Source organism: Trypanosoma theileri, assembly GCF_002087225.1.
Source record: "Trypanosoma theileri isolate Edinburgh chromosome Unknown TM35_Tth_7_V1, whole genome shotgun sequence".
NCBI lineage: Eukaryota > Euglenozoa > Kinetoplastea > Trypanosomatida > Trypanosomatidae > Trypanosoma > Trypanosoma theileri.
The window spans coordinates 24,115-46,762 of NW_021639849.1; the positions used below are offsets into that span (position 1 = coordinate 24,115).

Below are 22,648 nucleotides of genomic sequence, written 5' to 3' on the forward strand. Positions count from 1 at the left end.
ACTCTACTTTAAATATCTACCTTGAGGATCACCACATAATTTTGCAATGGTCTCAATTGTCGTTTGAATCCTACTACAACGATTAGATGAATAGGAACCATCACACTGCAGATATATAGTTTCCAAAGTATCTTCGAGTGAATCAATATATGACAAAAGACCACGAGTGAAAGAAACCTGCAAACCCTTAAGTTGCACAGACAAGATATACTTCGTTCCTGGAGGATTAAATGCTACAAAAGGTAAATTATACTTGGAAGCGAGAATTTTGACGTAACCACCATTAAATTCATCACCTACAAGTAAAATACGTTCTTTCTTTCCAACAGCAATCAAGTTATCAATATACACTGAAACACTATGAAGTACATCAGAGTGTGGGAACCATGTTCGAAAAAACGAAGCACCTTTAACAAAAGAAGTTCGATAATTTTCAGGCCATATACTAACAAGAGGAGATATGATTCCGGCTATTTGAACAGCGATGGATGTTCCCCAATCATCTATACTGCGCATGAGAGACAAACCTCTATTATTGGCATTTAATGTAATAAAATGGTAGTCACTTGTCAAATCCACAAAGTCTGAAAATTGAATATTTATTCCATCCGTTGCATAATCAAAGTCAGGTGGTAAACGAAGAGGAAACTGACGTACAAAGTTAGGGAACTGATTAAACCAGGTCACAAAATCCACATCACCATTTGTTGTCAGTGTATACGAAAGAGCACTCAAAAGAGAGAGATCATATAATCCAAGAGGAGCAGAACCATTCACGTTATATCGTATCTGACAAAATGAGAGTCCTGAATCCTCTCCAATAATAGGACTACCACGAACAGCAATATTATTTGTAAAACGGTACACCATTGCATTTCCTAAAGCAATGACAAAGGCCAATGCAAACATAACAATCAACCACCAATATAAAAGAACTTTTTGATCTGTTCTAAGAGTAATATTATCTAATTCATATTTTCGTTCAGCGCGAACAACATCAGGATGACGATAACCAAAAAAAGTTTTGACATCAAAACATTTTATACAACTTAAAAAAAGATCTCTACAACACAACAAATAGGTATCATACTTACGTTTTTGTACATCATGTCGTATTTCAGGATCCAGAGAAATCTTAAAAAGTTTACATTGTTCTCTTATCGTAAGTTCATGACGTCTTTTCCGCGCAAGCATACAATGCGAAGCAAAGAATAAAACAATTACCACAGCAACTGCTTCTTTAGAGGCTGCTATTGCGCATCCCACTATACCAAGTACAAGTAAAACAAAAATTAAAAAAATTGAGGCATACAGAGACCAATGAGACCTTGTGTGAAACATTGACATCCAAGATACAACAAAAACACAAGTAATCGAAACACTTGCTATAGCTCCCCATGTAACTTCTGGATCTCCAATAAAGGTACTTAGTGCCTGAGATGTATAGAGTCCAAATAATGGTACACATCCCAGTGTAAAAACCACAGAATTCCAGCGCAATGTTTTGCCATCTAATCCATATTCCTCTAGTACAGTAGAGGCATGATACCAACGTTTCTTTAGTTCACCAGTGACTTTATGCTTTGATGCATTTTCCCATAATAAATAATCATCTCGCTTCAGACGCTCAGTAAAAGTTACTCGTTTTTGTTTTAGCGCTAACCAGTAAAACCAAATATAACATATTGCAACTATACAAGCAGTAACAATAACAGATATAAACGCGAAGGATTGAGCAAAGAAGATAAGTGATTGTTTGTTATAAGCTGCATCAATAATACCCCAAATAAACGGAAATATGGCAGTAGCAATAATGAGTATAAAGTACACATAATAAGGAGGTTTGTTTTTTCGATAACTTGACATACCCCAAAATTTGATATCATCACGTTTTACACGCCAAAGGTCTTTTATCATGTCTGACCATGTACAAAACGCTGTTACTATGGTAAAACTCAAAAAGAAGAAAATGCTGAAAAACCCCATTACAAGTCCTATAGAAGTGTTTTTATCACCAGTAGAAGTGTACATTCGAAAAAGCACTTGAAATGTCCAATTGAGGAATATGGAAACAAGAAGAGCTCCAGTGCAGTAGAGTAAAAATGCAAAGTAAATGCGAAATCCAAAGGACATAAAAATATCTAAAACAATGTCCGCAAACCAGTTGTATGATCGAGGTTCCCAATCTTCAAATTCGTAAGAACGAATTAGATTCTCTGGTGTGAGAGGAATTTCACCAACTTCTTGTACTTCCTCATTTATTGGAGCTTCTTCTCCTGGATAGTAGTAGTAGTTCCCATCAGCCGCTTCATAGTAATAATTCTGAAACTGATTGGAATCGCTTGCACCTTGTTGGGCTTCTGACTCCACATTTATCTCTTGTGCTTCGTCAGTAGTTATTCTATCCTCACGCACCCCTTCTTCTTTAACATAAGACACCGCAGACTGACTCTGATTCATCGTGGGATCGCAATGAGGGAAAAAGAGAAACAAATAAAAATATAAAAAGAAACCCAAGTACACTACGTGAAGAGAAAAAAAAAAAATAAAAATAAAGAAAAAAAAATATGAAATGAAAATATAAAGAAAAAAACAAAAATAAATAAATAAACAAATACATATATATATATATATATATATATATATATATATGTATACATTGTACGAGAGAAAGGAAAGAGTAAAATAAATTCTAAACGATGGAGAGCGAGAAATATCACTTTTTTTTTCTTTCTTTCTCCCTTTTCCTTTCCTTTTTATTTACGTGCTTTCGTTTTTCAGCCCCTATTCTACGATGTTCTTATCATCATCATCATCATCATCATCATCCCTTCCCAAAAAAACTGTCATCATAAGGATCCTATACCAATTTTACTTAATATAGCGGTTGACAGGTAAGAATATAACATTAGGGGAATGAAGCGTTATGTTGGGGCCTTGAGAGACTTTGATTGCTATCCTAGAGAGACTTTAAAAAATCAGTATCAACAATTATACCATTAGTACCACTATATGTGTAATATTTTCATTACACATCTACTGATAGATACTTCAAATGGCATTTTTTATGGAACTTATTTTTTATCACTCATGGCTCGTTTTAGCTGCTTTAAGGCAATATTGTATCTATTTGCAAGTGTCTCATTCCCATCACCTTTAATAGACTGTCCTTTTGTAAAAAGGACCTTCGCTCTCTCCAAATTACCACGGCGGTACTCCATCTCACCAGTCTCGTAATAAGTATATGGCAATACCATAGAATCACTTGGAATACGCTTTTCATTGGCAAGAATTTTTCCCATTGTCTGAAGCGCCTCATCAATACGATCACATCCCTTTTGAATGACTCCAACGAAAAGCAAATACATATTCTCTGGTTCAGGTCCACTCAAATCTTTTCCTTCGGTTACTCGTTTCAACTCACTCAGCACACGTTCTGCCTGTTCTACATTCATGTGGGCGAGATCACGATTAATGTACAACATGTACACTCCACATAAGGGTAGTAAACGGTTATTTGACACAACACGTGCTGCAAATTTTGGAGAATTAGCATCATTTTTTGATCTTGGATTGTACATAGAACCTACCTTTTTGAGCCAACTCGATGCTGTTACATCATCACCAAGCATCACGTAGCAGGCGGCAAGTGAAAGAACAACTTGTCCAGTATAAGCAAAGGTTTCCTTCGTTTTTCCAAGATGGTTAAGAAGTGCTGCATACTTTTCCTTTGCCTCAGCATAGCGGAGGTCCATAAAAAGTGTATCAGCATGTAAGTAACGAATCAATAACGGTACAAGACCGGCACGCTCTGCATTTCTTGCAGCTTTCTCTATAGCAATTAGTGCTTCTGCTGTTTCACCCCTCTTCCTGTGATAAAAGTTTGAATAGCCGTGAAAATATGTATTTTCTGGATATCTTTGATTCATTGTATTCAATATATGTTTTGCTTTTTGAAGTGTTTCCTCAACACGACCAATTCCAGTCGGAAGAAAAAGATAAAGTGTACACAGCACCAAAGCTGCAAAAGGAGAACGGATCCCATTGTTTTCAAAAACCTCAGTGAGGTACTGTTCACCAAGCTCCTTATCCGATATAAAACCAATGACGTTAAGAAGCTTCATCAAATTGGCTGGAACAAGAGCTAAAAACGCGTAAAAGGTCCCTGTCCCATATTTAATGCACATTTTGATCTCATTGGGAATTCGATTAGCAGTATCTGCCTCAACGATTTGAATTAATCTGTGGTATATACCCCACGTTCTGCGCAAATTTATACCACCTTTTAGATAAGAGTTCATCATTAGCTGGCATACAGAACGCATTAACAAAGCATCTGCATAGACAACATCACATTCTAACTGCCAACTCTCGTCAAAGTGTTCACCAGCTTTTTCAGCTGCTTTCCGTCGACCCTTAAATGCCTTCTTCTTCTTTTTTCGTTCAGCTCCTCCTGTGTGCGTAATGGAACTGTTGGAGCTTAACTCATTACTACGACCGCCAGCACTGCTGTTATCCCCATTACCAATATCATCGCTGTCATCATCGATGAAGAACATGGGTTCACTGTATTTTGCAGCGGTTGCCCGTGAATCTGCCAATTTAAACAAATCAAGAAGTGCTTCACGGCTTTCATTTGTGGAGTTCATCAGTGTCTGGACGAGAAAACAGTTAGCATACTCCAACGCGTAACGTGGGTGAATGTTCTTATGTACAGAGAGCAGTGCCTCTGCCTCTGGGTACCTGTTAGTCCACATCATATGCACTGCATCCTCAATCTGGGAGTGCAGACCATGGCCATCGCTGCTCATTGGTGTGCCTTCTTTCGACATGACTAGTTCTCACTCCTTTCCTCCACATACATACATATTGTATATACATCAGTAGAAGAAGAAAAATAAAAAAGGAAAGTAAGGTAAATAAAACAACATCAGAAAGGAACAGTAGAGTCGTTTATTTTATTTTATTTCGAAAAAAAGAAACGAAAAAAAAAAAAAAACACAAGAGAAGCTTAAATATCTTTCATACAGAATTGTCGTACAATGGGCACCAATAATAATAATAATAATAATAATAACAATATCACCACGGGTTCCCCACCTCCCTTCCCTGTAGCACATCAGTGAGTAAACTACTAAGTTATCTCCACTTTTTTGGTGTGTATGCGTGTGTGTATGTGTTTTTTTTTTTTTGATACAGAACAGCAAATAAAAATTTGACTCCCCTATTCGTATTTCTTTTCATTCATCGCCTTCCAGAAATCCGTCTTGTGTTAAAGGGAAAAAAAAAACAAAGAGAGAAAAAAACAAAAAAAAAAAAAAAAAAAGGATGTGTACCCCCACCTTTCACCACCCATCTACTTGCATATGGCCTTCCGTGAAGTTGCAAGGGCCTTTGACTTTAGTTTCTGCCTTTCAAAGAAAAGATCAGAGTAGTGCAGACGCTGTTCTTGGATGTACTCCATGGCCTTTATTCGTTGTTTTTCTTCTTCATATGCAGCCCCTGAAGCAAGTTGGTCAAGTTCCTGAATGGCTTTTTGGCACTCCCGCGACAATGCTTCAACCTTACATGCAAGAGCATCAATCACATCTTCCTTTTCCTTTACAATGGTGTTCAGAGTTTCAATGCGTCGTGAAAGTCTTTCCTCCTCTGCGAGAAGCAACTTATATATAACAGGATGGCATTTTTCCTGTGCTGGAATGATTTTTTCTAAGTCATACATATCTGCCTCAGAATCAACAAGAACCAGTTCACCATTTGATTCCCAGTTCCGTGAGAGAAGTGAATCCACCTCTCGCACAAGATTGTTATTCTGAAGCGCTTTCTGAATACATTCTAAACGACGTTCAAGCTGTTCAATACGGTAGTCTTGAGCCTTAATAACTCTTTCTTGTCCACGACGTGTGCCGTTTACTGTTTCATCAATTTCATCCTTTATAGCTTCAATACCTTTTTGAATAATCTGGCGTGAACTGGAAACATTTACCTGCATTGCAGCATTAAGTTTCGCATCAAGAGCGGCGTGTTCAGCATTAAGTTCCTGTAAAGCTTCTTCTTCACACCTTGTATCACGTTCCGTGACACGTATTTCGTTATTTAATGCGTTGATTTCATCAAGAATTTCCTGACGTTCTTGTAGCATGTCGGACATACTTAGAATAGCCTTCTCTTTCTTTTTTATAAGCAGTTGTCCTGCCTTGATTTCTCTCTCAATGATAGCTTTCCTTCTCTCCAATTCTTGAACTGTGACCTCCTCACCATCGTTATTGAGTAATTTGTTCCCATTTACATCATTAGTTGTTCCAACTTGACACCCAGTAGTATCAGCCAGCAACTTTGTATTTTGTTTCACCTTCGCACAGCGCTGCCCCTCTGTCTTGATGCGACGATTGAGTTCATCAATCTGCTGTTGAAGAGAGTGGTTATACTGTGTGATGGCCTTTAACGCAATGTCAAACTGAGTCATCACCGTCCCCACGTGTTCGATTGGAAGCTGCCGCACATCCTTCCGCGGCCTGGCCCCACAGTAGTCGAGCACTGGGAACGCCGCTGCGAGATCGCCGGCCGCGAGGGCCCCGGAGCGCATACTTAACGCCTCTTCGAGTTCCGACTTTCGGCGCTGCAGTTCCTCCATCTCTTTCTGCCGCAGCGCGATGGCGCACTCCAACTCCTTTCGGCGCTCAACTTTGTTTGGTCTCATCGTAAAACTGAATTCCGCAAATCACCTTGGCAACAACAAGAAGAAGAACAACAACAACAACAAAGAAAAGAAGCGAAGGGAATAATAACAGAAACAGTGATTACTCTTTGTGTGTAGCAAGTAAACATATAATGAAGTAGAAAAGGGAGAAGAAAAAGAAGGGAGAGGGAGAGGGGGAGGTGGAGGGACAGCATCATGAAATAATAATAATAATAAACAAGAAGAAAATACGACGCAAATGAGATGAAAGCTACAAGTAGTCAATGTTTGTCTTCTCGAGATTGCCAAGAAAAAAATAAAACAGAAGAAAACATGTGTAGAAGTAAAAACAACTCCAACTATAAAAGTAACAATTATCACTACAAAGTCAAGCTCGTTTTGATATATTTACTAATACAACCTTATTGTTTCGAAGAACAACTGTTTCCTTTACCTTAACATGAAATACAGCAAACTTAGCATGTGAGGCTATTGTCCCGTCTCTCTCAAACGTAGCATAACCCTGAGAATCATATCCATCTGCATTAAAGTACTGCCGCACTGAAATATCTCCAAATCGCACTAGACTTTGCGGTAAAGCCGTGACAACATCATCCACAGCATAGCGCTCAAGAGTGGGATCTAGACAGTGCTGCACTTGTTTCCATCTATTATAATTGCGACCATGGTGAACAAAACGAATATTGTCACGAAGAAAAACTGTGACGTTACTTTTCCCATAAACAATACCCATCCACGTGTTATATACCACGTCGTCTGATAAATAATTTAGTGCATCATCAACTCTCCCCTCAGCTAGTAGATCCATAAAACGCGTGACGATGAGCTGTGACGTTGCCATCTTGCATCTCTATACTTTGCTACGCTCACCCCACAGTCTAAGAATAAGAATAAGAGTAAGAAAAAGAAAAAACAGTGAGAGAGGGATTTTAAAAAAACAATAATAATAATAACAATACATAAAAACAAAAATATAAAAAAAAATACCATTGCTTGACATTCTCCTTATCTCTTTCTCTCTCTCTCGCCTTCTCTATTTCTCTCTCTCTCTCTCTCTCTCTCTTTTGTCACCCACCCCACACATACATACATATATATGTAAAAATATACGCGAGTTTCCGAGAGAAGCAAAGAACACAATATAACGATTGAGGTGAGTAGATCTTAATAAATAAAACGCTCTCCAACTTCTCTTCCTATATCATTGATGCCTTCTGAGACATTAAAATACCAACTATTACGGCAAAGATACCAAGGGCGGATGCAAAAATCTCAATTACGAGAACCTTCACAAATAAGGTACTACTGTGCGCATCAGCAATAGCGCAGCTGCTTCCAACCACTCCAACCGCAATACCACAGGACATGTTGCCAATACCAACAGCCAAACCAGCCGCAAAAAGTGTAAATCCTGCAATGGCCGCTTTATAAGAATACTTTCCGTTTTCATCTATCGCATTACCATTTGTCTCCATTTTTCCCATCATAATAATAGACAAGATAACACCGTATATCGCCACGGCCTCACAAAAAATGATCGATATAAGGTTTTTACTGCGTATTTCAGGGGCACGAATAGCAGCCCCGCTGATAGAGGCAGCTGTGGTTAGGATTCCCCATGCAGCGCCAATAATGGAGAGAGCGATACCGATACCTATTCCAACGGATCCCCAAGCATACGGAGATATAGCAGAAAACACATCCCAGAGGGCAGAAAATGGTGGAAATACCGCCCCACATAAAATTGGAATTACTCCAAATACAATAACCAGGAAAACAATAATATACCGTAGGAGTCCCCATATAACGGCAAGTGCTTCATCAGGTGGTAAACGTGTGGGTTGAGGCAACACCTCAGCTTCGACAGGCATTGGCTCCCAAATTTCACTTATTACTGTAAATAAAACCTATCTGATGAAAACCAGAAATACAAACACAGACTAACACTTTTATATACGGGGTAATTATTAGAGAATTTAATAAAATAAAAAAAAAAAAAAAAGAAAGAACAAAGGAGGAAAATTCCCACCAACAGTACAACAAAAATAATAAAGCACACGTCAAAAACCTCGGTAGAGGCAGTTTAGAAATCTAAGATAAAAGAAAAACAGTACCTTTTTTTTTTCATTATTACAAAAAATGAAAGAAAAAAAGAAAAACGACATAGAAGGACACGAACATGCAGATGCACACGCACGTATATATATATATATATATATATTCCTTGCAAGAAACTAACGCTTGCGGAGGAACACCATGCGGTTGTTGCGGCGCCAGGCAGCGCGGTACGATGGGCGCAGCTTCGATGCCTTGTGGCCCTTGTGGCGCAGACCACGGTGCTTGCGGCCAGCTGATGTGAGGCCACGCTGTTCGCGGTGCTTGTGCACAGCGTTCACGATCCAGTTGATGCGTGGATCGCGGCGAATAGCACGGTGCATTGGGTCCACAGCAACCACCTCATACCAGAGAAAGGTAGAGTCGGCATTCACCCAGTAGGAGTTCAACACACGCAGGTTACCGTACTTCTTGCCAAGACGCTGCTCCGCAATGGCGCGGTTGTTCTTGTTAAGCTTCATCCCCAACACACCACTGGTCTTTGGCTTACCGTAGGTGATACCCTTGTGCACAGGGCGCTTGCGACCACCACGGCGCACACGCACGCGGAACACAGTGTATCCCTGCTTTGTCTTGTAGCCAACCATGCGGGCCTTCTCAGGGCGTGTGGGGCGACGCAGACGCACAATAGTGTGTTGGTGACGGAACTCCCATGAGCGCACACGCTGGATGAAGCGCATAACATCGGAAGACTTCTTCTTCCACAGTTCGTTCAGGTACATAAACGCGCCCATGGTTGGGGTCCTCTACGACTATGTAACAGGGAGTAGATGTGTGAAGGCATGGAAAGGAAAAACAGAGAAAGAGAGAGAGAGAGAGAGAGAGAGAGAGAGAGAGAAACAAAGATAAAAAAGAAAATAATAATAATAATAATAATAATAATAATAATAATAATAATAATAATCAGAAATAACCAAAAAAAAAAAAAAAAAAAAAACAGCACCTATACAAAACTTGGTTGCGATACTTATCTTTTCTCTTCTTCTAAGCATTCCGTTTTTTTTTCTTTTATTGATGACACAAGGAAACAAATTTATTTACATATCTCATTCATTGCACGACTACCACGCTCGTTCCAGTAATGCAGTTGTTCGTTCCACAAATTCATGAATTTCATTTAATCGAGCACGATGACGAGATTGTTCCTCCTTCAAAATACGCGCAGAGCGCTCATTGAGAAGTTTCTCTTCATTACTAATGTACATTTGTTCAAGTTCCTCTAAACGTTTCCTTCGCAGTTCAAACCAATCACCTAAAACCTTTTGATATTCTTCCCTATTGTCAACAATTGACATAACGTTCTCATCTTGCTTTCCCAAATGGTATGCTTCTGCAGAGGTTTCTTGCTTTTGCCGCTGATCGAATAAAGTATCAAAAACTTGACGAAGTGCAACCTGGAAATCTGACTCCATTTTCAGAAAGCTTTCAAATGCAGTCTGAAGAATAACATCTACGCCATCACTTTTCCATTTGCCTATTGTTCCAGTGTTTAAAGACTCCAAGGCATCATATTGGTCAGCCTCTTGCTCAAGTAACTGGTGCTTCACCTCACGGAGACGATTCTCGAGCTCACTGATGACATCAGAAGAAACACCCTCACCCTCATTTTCTCGTCCCCACATAGTACGAGGAATATGATTTTTAATTTCTTTTTCAAATTGTTTTATAATCGCTTTACATGTATTAGCATTCTTTTGCTTGTAGATATTAACGGCTTCAGTAAAAGCACGCTCATCATCGTCACGTCGGGCGCGAATTACTTTCATAGACTCTGCAAGTTCCTTTGCCTTATCTGTGAATTCTGTCTGGAATCTTTCCAACAAATCCTTTGACATTGATGCAACAATATCTGCACGAAGCAAATCTGCAACACTTCGTCCATCAGTCTCCAAATAAAATAATTCATCATAAAGTTTCGTTTCATCAGGGCAATTATATCGCTCATAGTCTTTTCGTACCTTTTCCAATTCTTGTGCTAGTTTTGCCTCTGTAGCCGCACGTTCATCTTCTTCATCAATGGGCATTAGGTTTTCTCGTTGCTCTTCTCGTGCCTTTAGAACCTCCTCTTGGTAAACAATACGACCATCTAAAAATTGAAGTGTTGGAACAAAGGCAAGTAGACGGACTCTATAAAGTGGTAGTTTCTCAAATCGATTACCTTTCAGTGTAAGAATACGAAGACTTTTGATGCGATGCAGATATCGTGCTGTTTCCTCAAGAACCTCAAGACAGTTATTTCCCACACTCAATGAGGTTAACTTCTTAAGAGTATCCAATCCTTCAATAACTGTAATCTTGTTTGAGAAAAGAGAAAGGGTTTCCAGCTCTACCAGTTCTTCTAAGCCTGTTATCCTTGTAATCTGATTAAAACTCAAATCAAGCCACTGTAATTTTTTCAGATGTTCTAAGTTACTTATTTCACTGATTTTATTGTTATCTAAAGCTAATTTTGTTAGATTTCCAAGACCAACAAGGTTTTCAATCTTTCCAATACGTCTGTATGACGCAAGAAGTGTTGACACCTTATGCAACTCCATTGTCTCCATTGCCGTCTTGGCCCGCTGCTGCCGTTGACTTTCTTCCCGCACTCCCACGAAACGCAGCCGCTCTTCATCAGTTGTGCACGCTGGTGGGAGATAAATACACTCGCGTATGAGTGCCTCATTGATGACGGTCTCCTGCGGCTGCTTCATCAAAGAGTAGACAGTATACCCCTTCGACATCTTTTCTCACACCACTCCTTTTTTTTTTTCTCGAAATTGGAAAGAAAACAATAAAAAAAAAATACGTAAGAAATCAAAAACCGAAACAAAAGAGAAAAATATATAATAAAAAAAAAGAAAAGTGCAAACCAGCAAAAAACAACATAAGTAATTCATATATATATATATGGTGAGAGAAAAAGGCTGTCGAGTAGAACAACAACCCATAAAATTAATAATAGAAATAATAATAATAATAACCACAAAAAAAGGAAAGAAAAAAAGCGTCCCATTAACCTTTCTCTCTTCTTCTCGGTACTCGGCTTATTAAAAAAAAAAAAAAAAAATACTGCAAATGTTTGTTTTTAGCACCTATAAACAACCTTCAGTATTTCAGCCTCTGGACGCTTCCTTCACAAAATAAAAAAAAAAAAGTTCCAAATGCAAACAGTAACAATTAACTTATTGAAACCAAATAAAAATCACCAGTATAACTGGCACTCCGTCATCCACTGTGGCTTCGAATTTGACACGGTTTCATCAAGCTCCGATGGAGAGTTACTAGCCGTGACATCGCAGACATCAGATGCGCTGCTGCAATTTTTTTTGATTGATTCAACTGCGGTAATATCATTGCATACAGATCTGTACTCATCTGGATGCACCTCTGCTTTAAAATCAATCAAATCTACTAGAAAACGAAGTTCCATCATGTTAAGATCATGTTTACTCACACCCCCCACCTGAGAATAATAACTCATTGAACAATAAAGATCATCCCTCGTTTTGGCTGCAACTACAACGGCAGTAAGGAGAACACGGTGAATAGAACGTGAATGTAGGGGAAAACCACAGATAAAAAGATGCCGAATATACGCAAGTGCGAAAATGTACGCTTCAGGTGAACATCTCATGTAGGTTACGAGTCGTTGAACGTACTTTTCAACAGATATACCAGGCACGAACTCGGCACAAAAGAAATCAAATGACGGAAAGGACTCGGTGGGGGGTGCAACTTTCACTTCAACCAACTCTTCTCGTAACCCAGCCTGCAATTCCATGATGTGCTGAACGTACATTGTGATTATCGCCGCCATTTGAACCTGGGCTGGTGTTCTCGACCTAGTTCGCGTCGACATCACTGCTTCGAGAATTCAATAGAAAATAATTTAAAAAAGAAAATGAAAAAAAAAAAAAAAAACAAGAATAATAGTAATAACAATAATAATAAGAAAAGAAACACACTAAAAACAAGTGCATATTAAAAAAAAAAAAGTACAGAAACTTCAGGGAGAAACCAAAAAGAAAAAAGAAAATGAAAAAGAAATTTCTCAAAAGACTGACACTAACACTCTGAGTTTCTTTTTTTTTTTTTTTTTCTTACTTGTTTGTCTCCTTTCTTTCTCTCTCTTTTTCTTTCTTCTTCTTTCTCTCTCTCTGTGTGTGTGCAAGCGCACGTCCGTCACACATGATTTGCTGTTTAAACATGTACAGTGCAGCTACTAGTAATCGCCTTTATTTGCCCAATTAGCCAGAACTCATGTCGAAAGTGTCATCTCACGCAAACCCTCCTTCGGGGTACCTCGAAGGAAAAAAGAGTAGACACAGACAATTAAATGCCCTTACCACCAGGAACAAACGGTGCAGCACCAATATTCGTTCCAGGACGCGGAGAGGGATTCTGTGGAGCTACATGTGTTTGTTGGGACATCTGATGAAATTCTGGATTCCCAGTCGGTTGATAAACAGCGTGTTGGTAATGCAATTGAGCCCGTTGCGGAAGTTGCGGGTGCATCTGGTAAAATTGATGTGGCATACGGTATGCTTGTGGCATTGCCATCATTGAAGCTTGAGGCATAAACGACACAGGTAGAGCAACGAACTGAGATTGCGGCACCGCCATAGCCGCAGTGTGTGTTGGGGCGGCCGCAAAACCGGGAGCGCCCAAACTGATGACTTGTGGATAAACCATTGATGGTGCTGGAGACGGCACAACAGTGGGGGCTGGAGAAGTTTGAAACGTTGCGTCGTTCACACCAACAGAGACAGGAAATGGTGGTGGTTGGACAGTAGTTGCTGTTATTGGTGTTACTGTTATACCTGCGGAAGTCGTATCAGTCGTAGTCTCCTCATTGTTCTTGATACCTTCTGTAAAACCTTGTAGCTTGAGGCTGCTCAAGATATCAGCTTTATCTTCTTCCTTTGTTGTGAAAGAGTCTATATTGAAGGATGAACCAGATTTACACCAAATATCATCTTGAAATAGCGGGACACTCTGTATACCACCAGTCTTAAGTTCCCATTCGTCTTTCTCTTCCAACTGTAACGATGCAGTTACATTTTTTCCACCAGGCAAATTAACACCGCGAACAAATACAACATCCATGGCTTTAGAAGGTCCCACCTCTGGGAAAGATGGTGCTCTTGCTCCATGATCAGTTGCTACACTTTCTCCACCGAGATTGAGATTATTGGAAAGCGTATTAGAAACAGCTGGTGGTACCGTTTTCTGATTTTCGGAGCGCTCGTGTACAACGGCGAGGAATGCATTTAATTTTTTTTGTGTGGTAGATTCTATAGATTTCTCACTATTGCAGCTAGCACCTTCCGCACGAAAACTGTCTTCATCAGGAGTCTGCGATATCCCATCTGTACGACGCGTAGACCTAGGTGATCCCAGTGTCTCGGACGCATCACGAAGGTTCACCACTGGAATATCGTTTTTCGTGTTCCAGACATGTATAGTAGTATTAAGCCATTGAGGAACTTCCTTCCTACGTGAATGTTCCATTTGCTAGTATTACTTTGCTTAACGCACTACAATAGAGACAATAGAAATTGAGGAGAAAAGAAAACAAATTAATTATTATCTTTATACCCAAGACAATTTTTTTCCTTTTTAAAGGGAGATTTTCTTTTCCTTTCTTTTCTTCTTCTTCTTCTTACTTCGACTTTTCTTTTGTAAATCTGTCATTATAATGAACAGCACCAAACCCCACTCCTTTTTTTTTTTCTTCTTCTTTGGTCCCCCTGGTTCCAAGAAAGGGAACTGCGTGGCAGCACTTGGGTGAAATGAACGGTCGATGGCCCACTGCCTAGATGTACTTGTTGATATCTCCCACAATGGCAATACTGCGACCGGGGAACATCTTTGCAAGTTCCGCAAGACACTCCTCGCGGTTCGCTCGCGCAGCCGCTAATGCCTCCTCAAGCCGCGGCTCCACCGCCTCTAATTCCTCACGCAACCGCCGCACCCGAGCCGCGTGTTGTTCGCCGCCCGCCGTGGCCGATCCGCCCGGCGGCCGCAGTCGCCGCAACGACTCCAACAGCGACGCCCGCATCGCACGCCCGGCGGACATGCGCACAAATGACGCCTCCGTCGAGACGGTGAGGAGCCACAGGAGGGCGTCGACCGCCGCGGTGCTGTCGGTGAGGGCGTCATCGCCCATCGTTGACCGCTCCACCCCAAAGCACCGCAGCGCCTGCAATTCGGTTAGTACATGATGTCGGTGTGTGGCATTCGACACATCGATGGAAAAGCACTCAGAGACTCTCTCTGGTAGTTCATCTTCTTCAACATCTTTATTATTATTATCATCATCATCAACAGCAGCAGCAATAACAGGATTAGAGCTATCTAGCACAACATTAGCTTCATCAACATTCCATTGGATTTCCACTGCCGCTTCCATGTCAATAGGATCAGACTCATCGACATCGCCCCAATCAATATTACAAGGTGTCACATCTTCTGTTCCTTCTCCTACTTCTACCTTCTGCGATCTATCATGTTTCCTATTCACTCTTAAACTACAGAAACGTTCCGCGTAAATCCTCTCTAACCAAGGGAAATGTAACGAAAAAGCATTGCTGTCATACATTCCCATAGAGTATTCCTTCGCAATACGCCCATAAGCCTCTCGTAAAGCAGCAAAATGTTGGTCATCACCAAACTCTTTCAGCTTCTCGTTAAGAAAAACGGTACTCGAAACTATTCTCTCATCTATAGCGGCATTTAGTTCACCCTCATCTGCTGAAGGACCTACACCTATGAGTCCATACTCCTGAAGTAATTTTTTCCGTTTTTCCTCAATAATTTGAACGTTTTTTTCTGCTTCTTCAATGGCTTTAAAAGAGTCATCTAGGGAACCTGAAAGCTTCTTCTGTTGCTTCTGCAAAGCAGGAATGTCATATCGTATTAACTGCTCTAACTTTGGAGCTAGTTCCAAAAGACGAGCGTACTCCCTACGATGTTTTTTTTCCAATACAGTCCTTCGATCCTTCAACCATTCCTCCATGCGCTGATAGTGTACTGAAATGACCTGCTGCTCCATTAATCAATCTTCCCTTTCTTCGCTTATAATTGAATAAAAATAAAGTAAAAAATACTGAAACAAAAAAAAAAAAAAGAATAGAAATACAGAAACATATGACAACGCCAAGATCGTTACATTTCTTTAATTGTCTCATTTCCCTATAGATATATCTCTAACAAGCAAGTACAGACACACACATACACACATGCACACACACAAAGAAGGACAGAAAAGGAAAAGATGTAAAGAATAATTGGGGAAGGGTAGGGATAGCAAAGAAGAAGAAAAAAAAAAAAGAAACGGAAAGTAAAAAGAAAAAAAAGGTAATCAGTGCGATGTCATCAAATGTTGTTGCTACCCCTCCATCGCCATCCCACCCCTTTTTTCTTCTTTTCTTTTTCTTCTTTCACCTCTCAGCACCCTATCCTTAACCCTAACACTCTTCCTTTTTCTTTGTTTTTTGTTTTTCTGTTCTTCTTTTTTTTTTTTTTCGTTTCTACTAACACGCTACTACGACATAATTACGACAAATTTGTCGATCAATACTATCACATTGTCGTAATTGTTACCCTTACTAATGGTGATGTTTCAATGCAGAAATAATAGACTCCAAAACAGATATGCGAATTTCAATAACCGCCTTGGCCTTTTCATCCTTCGCTGAGCCTAAAGAAGCCTGTTGTGCAGCGAGTGCACCTTCGGCAGCGGCGAGATCAAGCTCCTCGATCGGGATGCACTCAACTGTATTCACATCACAAGATCCCTCATTATTAATGTGCGCAAATCCCCCACTGACGAAGAATTTTTGCGTTTTCCCATCAGTGTACTCCACTGTAATTGTGGAAGGTATAAGTTGAACAATCTTGTAGGCATGTCCAGGATAGATACCATACTCGCCATTAACTCCAGTTACTGTTACACACTTAACAGGATCCTCACGCATCAAAAACTCATCCTGACGGGTAAGGGTAAAGCGTAACGTCTCAAGATTTTCGTGAGAAGCATGGATATCCTTATCTACAACTTTGTGTTCCATATATTCAAAGCCCTCCGGCAACGTATGTGGTACCTGCTGAAGTAACGGCAGTGTACGGGAAACAAGGCGTCGGCCAAAAACGCGGAACATTTTTTATCAACTATAAACAATGAAATACGCAATAGGTAATTCAAGTAATACCAAAAAGAAGAAAAAAAAAAAAAGAAAGTACGAATCATATTTTGAAGCAGAATAAAGAAAAAAAGAAGGAAACCGAAGGATAACGGAAAACTCTGCAAAGAATAGTATAGTAAATGATAAAAGCCAAATTGCTTGAAAGATTTGAATTAAAAAGTAAAAAAAAGTAAAATCCATAAATGTGATTTCATAGTTTGTGCCTATAGACGGCGACCACGGCGGGAACCCTTGCGGCGTGTGGAGTCGGTTGGGATGGGGGTGACGTCTTCAATGCGGCCAATCTTCATACCAGCGCGGGCAAGGGCGCGGAGGGCGGCCTGCGCACCGGGGCCGGGGCTCTTCGTGCCAACACCACCCGTCGCGCGCATCTTTACGTGCAGGGCGTTGATGCCACACTCGCGGCAGCGGGCAACGACGTCCTGCGCGGCCATCATCGCGGCGTACGGGGAGCTCTCGTCGCGGTCCGCCTTCACCTTCATACCGCCGGTCACCTTGCAGAAGGTTTCGCGGCCGGACATGTCTGTCACGTGCACGAAGGTATCGTTGAAGGAGGCGTAGATGTGCACAACGCCGTACACCATCTCATCCTTAGCGGCGCTAGAGCCGTAGAACTTCACTTCCTGCTTTCTTGACATTCCTATGAAACGCTATAAGATGTGAGCAATAAACAAATTAAAAAAAAAAAAAAAAAACAATAACGTTGCGTGAAGATGAATAAGGAAAACACGTATTTTACTTTTATTTCTTATTCCACCTTAAATCATGTACTGAAGGATATCCACACAAACACACACAAAAACGGAGAGAGAAAGAGAGACGCAATTTAAAGAGACATGGTGTGATACCCCCGGTCTACTTACCGTTTTTTTTTTTTTTTTTAGTTTTAAAAACTTTGAAACAAGAAAGAAAAAAGTACCACGGAAGAATGCCAAGTCCTTCGCCATCTCCGCCTCCATAACCCTATCACCTCTCTCTCTCTCTCTCTCTCTCTCTCTTTTCTTTTCTCTTTTTAATCTTCGGTTTTTTTTCCCGTTTCTTGCCCTCGTTTTTTTTTTTTTCTTTTTTTGTGATATTATTCTATATACGATCCTCATAAGAAACTGTGGCTGGTACTCTACAAAAACAAAAAAAAAAGCGATTCCTTTTTAATCAACCTTGGCGCCACCTGTGCTGCCATTATAGTCACTCGTAGAGGACACCGCATCAACTTCCTTGTACACCATTTGATCCTCACTTCCATCATCTGTTTCTTCTGAAAGCAAGCGAATAACCTCATTTGCAGCTTCTTGAGCTGCTGCGTTCTCTAGACGTTTCCCAGAAAGCACAGCTTGAATGTCGTTTACAGTAAGACCGCGTTTCTGTAATGACTGTTTGTTGAGAATCGGATGTCTTTCCCAATATCGGATAGCGTCTGCAATATCATCTTCATCACTAACTTCCACCCTTGTATCACGTGGTTGTTTAACCTCTTCATCATAATAATGTTCATCATCATCATCATCCTCATCATCATAATCACCAGAAAAATCAGATCTGCCATCACCACTTGAACTTTCACCGGCTTGTTCACGATGCTCAGCTTCAGTAGGAACGAAACAGAAGGGAGCATAGTCATCTTCTTGAATTTCAAAAAAGTGTTCAAAATTAGCGAGCATTTCACTTGCAGTCGCTCTCCTTTGTGGATCAAACTCAAGCATAGGAAGAAGAAATTGTGCAATTTCACTTGCCTTTTTGCGAGTGAATTTATGCTTCCCGTGGAGAACATCCTCTAGGGACCAAAAGTTGAGATCCTTAATGCTTCGCAGTTCTCCACGTGAGTTATAATACTGAGAACGATACTTACCATCACCTAGACGCATACTTTCTGGTAGCTCACCTAGAAGTTCTGTCATCAAAGCTAAATGATCTTCATCTCGTGAGTAATTATCACCCTTCCTTGGGTCAAAAAGAAATTCACCTGTGATAAGTTCAAAAATCATGCATGCAGCAGACCATAAATCAATTGGAGTAGAATAAGGTTCTCCAAGAATTACTTCTGGAGAACGATACTGACGAGTCTGAACATCATCTGTAAACTGCCGGTAGGTCCAACAGCTATTACCAAAATCAGCCAGTACAACATGGTGAAGGCGTTCAACTTCCCAGTCTGAATCTGTATCACTTTCTGAAACTGTTTCATTTTGTTTTTGTTCTCCTTCTTGTAGATTACGATTTTCATTATCAGTCTCTGTCACATTATGGGAGAGGTTCACTGAAGTATTTTCACTAGTGCTGACATTTTTTTCTATGTTTTTGAGCTTTTTATAGTAACGCCTTCGTTGTGACTTTGTCATACACTTTGGATCACGCTCAACGAGTCGTGGCCTCTGATGCAAAGGAGGAGGAATATATCGTTTCATTAATGATATTATAGAATGCTTTGGTGTTGATAATAAGACGTTTTCAGGTTTTAAGTCGGTGTGAATAATCTCTAACGAGTGTACATGCCCCAAACCCACAAGAATTTGTCGAGAAATGCACTTGACTATGGGTAAAGGAACACCACGATAATCATACCGTTCAATAAGTGATAACAAATCTTCCCCGTAAACATCAAATACCATACAGACATGAGTTCCATTTGGACCTGTTTGCTCAAAGTAGTCGTTTAAGCGAGCACAACAACGAGTTTTGTCAGGGTCTGCAGACATAATATCGCCCAATAGTTTAATCTCATCATATGCAGCTTCAGTATAATGTCTAGCCGATTTTTGTATTTTCATTGCATAATATCTCTCATCTGTATAGTCCCATACAAGCCAGACTGTAGAGAAATAACCCCAACCAAGTTTTTTAACAATTCGGTAGCGATCATGGTAAACCTCACCAACTACCACAGGATGATAGCCTCCCTTACGGTATTCTGTCTGACGTTCATTGGCTGTATCACTGTAATCCTCACCACTTCCCCCTCCTGCATCATCTTCCTTCTCTTCTCCATCATCAAAAGATTGACTGGGTATATTTTTCAACGGCTTTTGTTGTCGAAGTTTATTCGCTATCTTGTATGCCTGCGCAACTGTCATACCAGGTTTCACCGTAACGCCTTCAATCTTCGCCACCCGACGTTTATTTTGTTTCTTCTCTTGTACTTTTGGAGGCATCTGCTGTGGATGCTCTACAGACTCCTCTGTGCGTTCAAGTTCTTCCACAATGGCATCAATGTCTGTATTCACTTCATTTCCAGCATACGGATCTACATATCTCGTTTTTTCCTTATTGGTACCAAGCCTTCCACCTTTTTTATCTGGCACCCTTTTGCCCCTCGCTTTCTTGTTGCACTTAGGCATACCCCCAAAATGTTTGTGTATGGTGTGCCACTTTAATTTGCTTCCTAGTTGAAGTAGTAATAAATGTAAAAAAAGAGAAAATAAAAGAAAGCAAAACAAGATATATATATATATATATATATATATATACGTATATGTATGCAAGATCATATGAACGGAACAATAAAAAAAAAAATTCAGATCATCTCTATACGGGCATGTTTGTCAGAATATATATATATATATATATATATATATATATATATATTTTTATTTGTATGTGTGTGAGTCTGTGAGTGCATGGATATATGCATGTATATGAGTGGATATTTTTTTTTTTTTTTCTCTTTTCTGAGAGGGGTGTGGACCCCTCACCTTTTCTCTTTCTCTCTTTTTTTTTTTTTTACAATGGGATGTCTGTTTGTGTTTATTTCTCTACTTGGGAAGACAAAAACTGTCTGGCCCTATTCTTTACCCCAATGCATTATACTAGAAAGTAAAACGAGAATACAATCAAAGGCGTACAATCTTCACCCACCCATCCACCCACCCTAGTCCCCACTCTCCCACTCGCCAGCCCATCAATAAATGGAAGTTTCTTTTACAGCATTCTCAGAGCTCTGACACTCTTGTAGTGCCTTGAGCAATTCCTTTACTCTATTTTCTTCCCCCTCAGCTTTATCACTTGTACCATCACGCTGGGGGATAACCTCAGTTAATTTACTTGCCAGCAATGTTATCCGGCTACGTTGTGCTTCACTAATACTACAGGAGTTAAGAAAGGTATTTAATTCTTCGCTAGTTTGTAAAACGACACAGGTAAGTTCCTGCAGTTTTTGTTTTGCAGACTCTAACTGCACTTTAGCCTGTTCATGTAATACTTGTTCTTTTTTAAGCAGTGATTCAAGGGTACGATTAGCCTCAACATGGACAGCAACGAGATCGCGCTCACGTCGAATCTCAGCATACAGCATCTTTAACAATTGCTCAATTCTTGGTGAACTTGGGGTTCCCAAAGCTCCTGTAGAATACAACGGTGATGTCTTTCCCGGAGCTATTTGACGGTGTTCCATGTTCGAATTTCGGTAATGATCTATTCGTGTGGGTGCACGCAGCTCCTCCACACCGTGAGCAAACGTACATCCCCTGAAGGTACAACTTCCAGTCTCCCAGTTCCTACACATGGTTGTCTTGTAACGTGTTGGATCCGTTCCTGACTTTTTCACCGGTAAACTGCTACTGCTGGTACTGACATTGTTATTGGTGTTGTTATTGTTATTGTTACTGTGATTGTTGTAAACTTCATCAGAACCAGTAAGCGAAAACGGTGGCATACCGTAACGTGTCATCGATTGCGGAAGCATCTGTGGTGACATATACGGCTGGGAAGCCGGACTCCTCTGCGATATAGGTGAGTTACCGGCTCGAACAGAGAATGACATGAGTATTAAGATACCAATTGCACCACTAATAATAATAATAATAATAATAATAATAAATAAAAAATCACACATCATAAAGAAAAGAAAAAAAAAAAAGAAGAATCAATAATAATTAATATAATACAGTTGAATGAGAATAAAACAAGTAATATATATATATATATATATAGAAAATGTACAAAAAAAGAAATATCACTCATTTTTAATCCTCCATATCATCATCGTCTCTAACTAGCAGGCTTTTATCTTGAAGTGGAGGGAAACAAGGGCCAATACCAGTGACTTTATATCCCGTACAAAGTAGTAAAATGTCTCAAGACCTTTCGGATTTTCCGAATTCTCAACTTCGCTTAAGGAGGTAATCTTATTCGTCACCAATGATATATGGGTATTTCCCAGACGAATCTCTAATTCTTGTCTTCCATTACGATCAGGTTGTGGCCACCGCTCGTCATCGCTTTCAAGTACCCCAGAAGAGATGATGAGACGTTTTATTTCCTCCAACACCGCCGGGGACACCCGTGCCTGTTTCTTAATAATATTTTCATTCCTGTAACGACTGTTATTTCCATATTTTAGTGTTCCATTGTCGCGGATGTCGAACTCAAGAAACTCATTGCCATAACGACCCGTATGTCCGGCAAAGTAGCGGAGATGATATAAATGAGAATCCATAGTCTCTTCGGGCATCGCCGCTATCTCCCCTTCTGACAACATTTCTGTCGCCATTGTTTTTTTCCCTTCGTGAAAAAAAAAATAATTAAGACATTAGTGTTATTTCAAAAATCCAATAACAGGAAAAACAGAAAAAGAAAAGAGTGAGACGCATTTTATTACGTACAGAAGATAAAAAATAAGAAATAATAAAAAAAAAAAAAAAAAAAAAAAACA

General features: G+C 40.0%; 15 protein-coding genes across 15 annotated transcripts; all 15 read right to left on the reverse strand.

Moving 5' to 3' along the window:
- Positions 1-3: 3 nt before the first annotated feature.
- Positions 4-2,460, reverse strand: TM35_000071070 (uncharacterized protein; the record flags this gene model as incomplete). Its single annotated transcript, XM_029023553.1, has 1 exon — positions 4-2,460. One exon carries the CDS (start codon positions 2,458-2,460, stop codon positions 4-6), a length of 2,457 nt encoding a protein of 818 aa, XP_028884749.1.
- Positions 2,461-3,074: 614 nt separating this feature from the next.
- Positions 3,075-4,832, reverse strand: TM35_000071080 (tetratricopeptide repeat domain 39B; the record flags this gene model as incomplete). The annotated part of the gene is made up of 1 exon (XM_029023554.1): positions 3,075-4,832. One exon carries the CDS (start codon positions 4,830-4,832, stop codon positions 3,075-3,077), a length of 1,758 nt encoding a protein of 585 aa, XP_028884750.1.
- Positions 4,833-5,356: 524 nt separating this feature from the next.
- TM35_000071090 (uncharacterized protein) lies at positions 5,357-6,700 on the reverse strand (the record flags this gene model as incomplete). Its single annotated transcript, XM_029023555.1, has 1 exon — positions 5,357-6,700. One exon carries the CDS (start codon positions 6,698-6,700, stop codon positions 5,357-5,359), a length of 1,344 nt encoding a protein of 447 aa, XP_028884751.1.
- A 367-nt stretch (positions 6,701-7,067) lies between these two features.
- On the reverse strand, positions 7,068-7,541 carry TM35_000071100 (uncharacterized protein; the record flags this gene model as incomplete). Its single annotated transcript, XM_029023556.1, has 1 exon — positions 7,068-7,541. The coding sequence occupies one exon, from the start codon at positions 7,539-7,541 to the stop codon at positions 7,068-7,070; it is 474 nt and encodes a 157-aa protein (XP_028884752.1).
- Positions 7,542-7,896: 355 nt separating this feature from the next.
- TM35_000071110 (putative vacuolar ATP synthase) lies at positions 7,897-8,571 on the reverse strand (the record flags this gene model as incomplete). Its single annotated transcript, XM_029023557.1, has 1 exon — positions 7,897-8,571. The coding sequence occupies one exon, from the start codon at positions 8,569-8,571 to the stop codon at positions 7,897-7,899; it is 675 nt and encodes a 224-aa protein (XP_028884753.1).
- Positions 8,572-8,934: 363 nt separating this feature from the next.
- TM35_000071120 (large subunit ribosomal protein L15e) lies at positions 8,935-9,549 on the reverse strand (the record flags this gene model as incomplete). Its single annotated transcript, XM_029023558.1, has 1 exon — positions 8,935-9,549. One exon carries the CDS (start codon positions 9,547-9,549, stop codon positions 8,935-8,937), a length of 615 nt encoding a protein of 204 aa, XP_028884754.1.
- Positions 9,550-9,876: 327 nt separating this feature from the next.
- Positions 9,877-11,508, reverse strand: TM35_000071130 (uncharacterized protein; the record flags this gene model as incomplete). Its single annotated transcript, XM_029023559.1, has 1 exon — positions 9,877-11,508. One exon carries the CDS (start codon positions 11,506-11,508, stop codon positions 9,877-9,879), a length of 1,632 nt encoding a protein of 543 aa, XP_028884755.1.
- Positions 11,509-11,999: 491 nt separating this feature from the next.
- Positions 12,000-12,656, reverse strand: TM35_000071140 (cyclin; the record flags this gene model as incomplete). The annotated part of the gene is made up of 1 exon (XM_029023560.1): positions 12,000-12,656. The coding sequence occupies one exon, from the start codon at positions 12,654-12,656 to the stop codon at positions 12,000-12,002; it is 657 nt and encodes a 218-aa protein (XP_028884756.1).
- Positions 12,657-13,129: 473 nt separating this feature from the next.
- On the reverse strand, positions 13,130-14,308 carry TM35_000071150 (uncharacterized protein; the record flags this gene model as incomplete). The annotated part of the gene is made up of 1 exon (XM_029023561.1): positions 13,130-14,308. The coding sequence occupies one exon, from the start codon at positions 14,306-14,308 to the stop codon at positions 13,130-13,132; it is 1,179 nt and encodes a 392-aa protein (XP_028884757.1).
- Positions 14,309-14,612: 304 nt separating this feature from the next.
- Positions 14,613-15,851, reverse strand: TM35_000071160 (putative dynein heavy chain; the record flags this gene model as incomplete). Its single annotated transcript, XM_029023562.1, has 1 exon — positions 14,613-15,851. One exon carries the CDS (start codon positions 15,849-15,851, stop codon positions 14,613-14,615), a length of 1,239 nt encoding a protein of 412 aa, XP_028884758.1.
- A 556-nt stretch (positions 15,852-16,407) lies between these two features.
- Positions 16,408-16,959, reverse strand: TM35_000071170 (ATP synthase, epsilon chain; the record flags this gene model as incomplete). Its single annotated transcript, XM_029023563.1, has 1 exon — positions 16,408-16,959. The coding sequence occupies one exon, from the start codon at positions 16,957-16,959 to the stop codon at positions 16,408-16,410; it is 552 nt and encodes a 183-aa protein (XP_028884759.1).
- A 248-nt stretch (positions 16,960-17,207) lies between these two features.
- Positions 17,208-17,642, reverse strand: TM35_000071180 (40S ribosomal protein S14; the record flags this gene model as incomplete). Its single annotated transcript, XM_029023564.1, has 1 exon — positions 17,208-17,642. One exon carries the CDS (start codon positions 17,640-17,642, stop codon positions 17,208-17,210), a length of 435 nt encoding a protein of 144 aa, XP_028884760.1.
- A 510-nt stretch (positions 17,643-18,152) lies between these two features.
- Positions 18,153-20,336, reverse strand: TM35_000071190 (serine/arginine-rich protein specific kinase SRPK; the record flags this gene model as incomplete). Its single annotated transcript, XM_029023565.1, has 1 exon — positions 18,153-20,336. One exon carries the CDS (start codon positions 20,334-20,336, stop codon positions 18,153-18,155), a length of 2,184 nt encoding a protein of 727 aa, XP_028884761.1.
- A 560-nt stretch (positions 20,337-20,896) lies between these two features.
- TM35_000071200 (zinc finger-domain protein) lies at positions 20,897-21,757 on the reverse strand (the record flags this gene model as incomplete). The annotated part of the gene is made up of 1 exon (XM_029023566.1): positions 20,897-21,757. One exon carries the CDS (start codon positions 21,755-21,757, stop codon positions 20,897-20,899), a length of 861 nt encoding a protein of 286 aa, XP_028884762.1.
- Positions 21,758-21,988: 231 nt separating this feature from the next.
- On the reverse strand, positions 21,989-22,486 carry TM35_000071210 (mago nashi-like protein; the record flags this gene model as incomplete). The annotated part of the gene is made up of 1 exon (XM_029023567.1): positions 21,989-22,486. The coding sequence occupies one exon, from the start codon at positions 22,484-22,486 to the stop codon at positions 21,989-21,991; it is 498 nt and encodes a 165-aa protein (XP_028884763.1).
- Between the last annotated feature and the right edge of the window lie 162 nt (positions 22,487-22,648).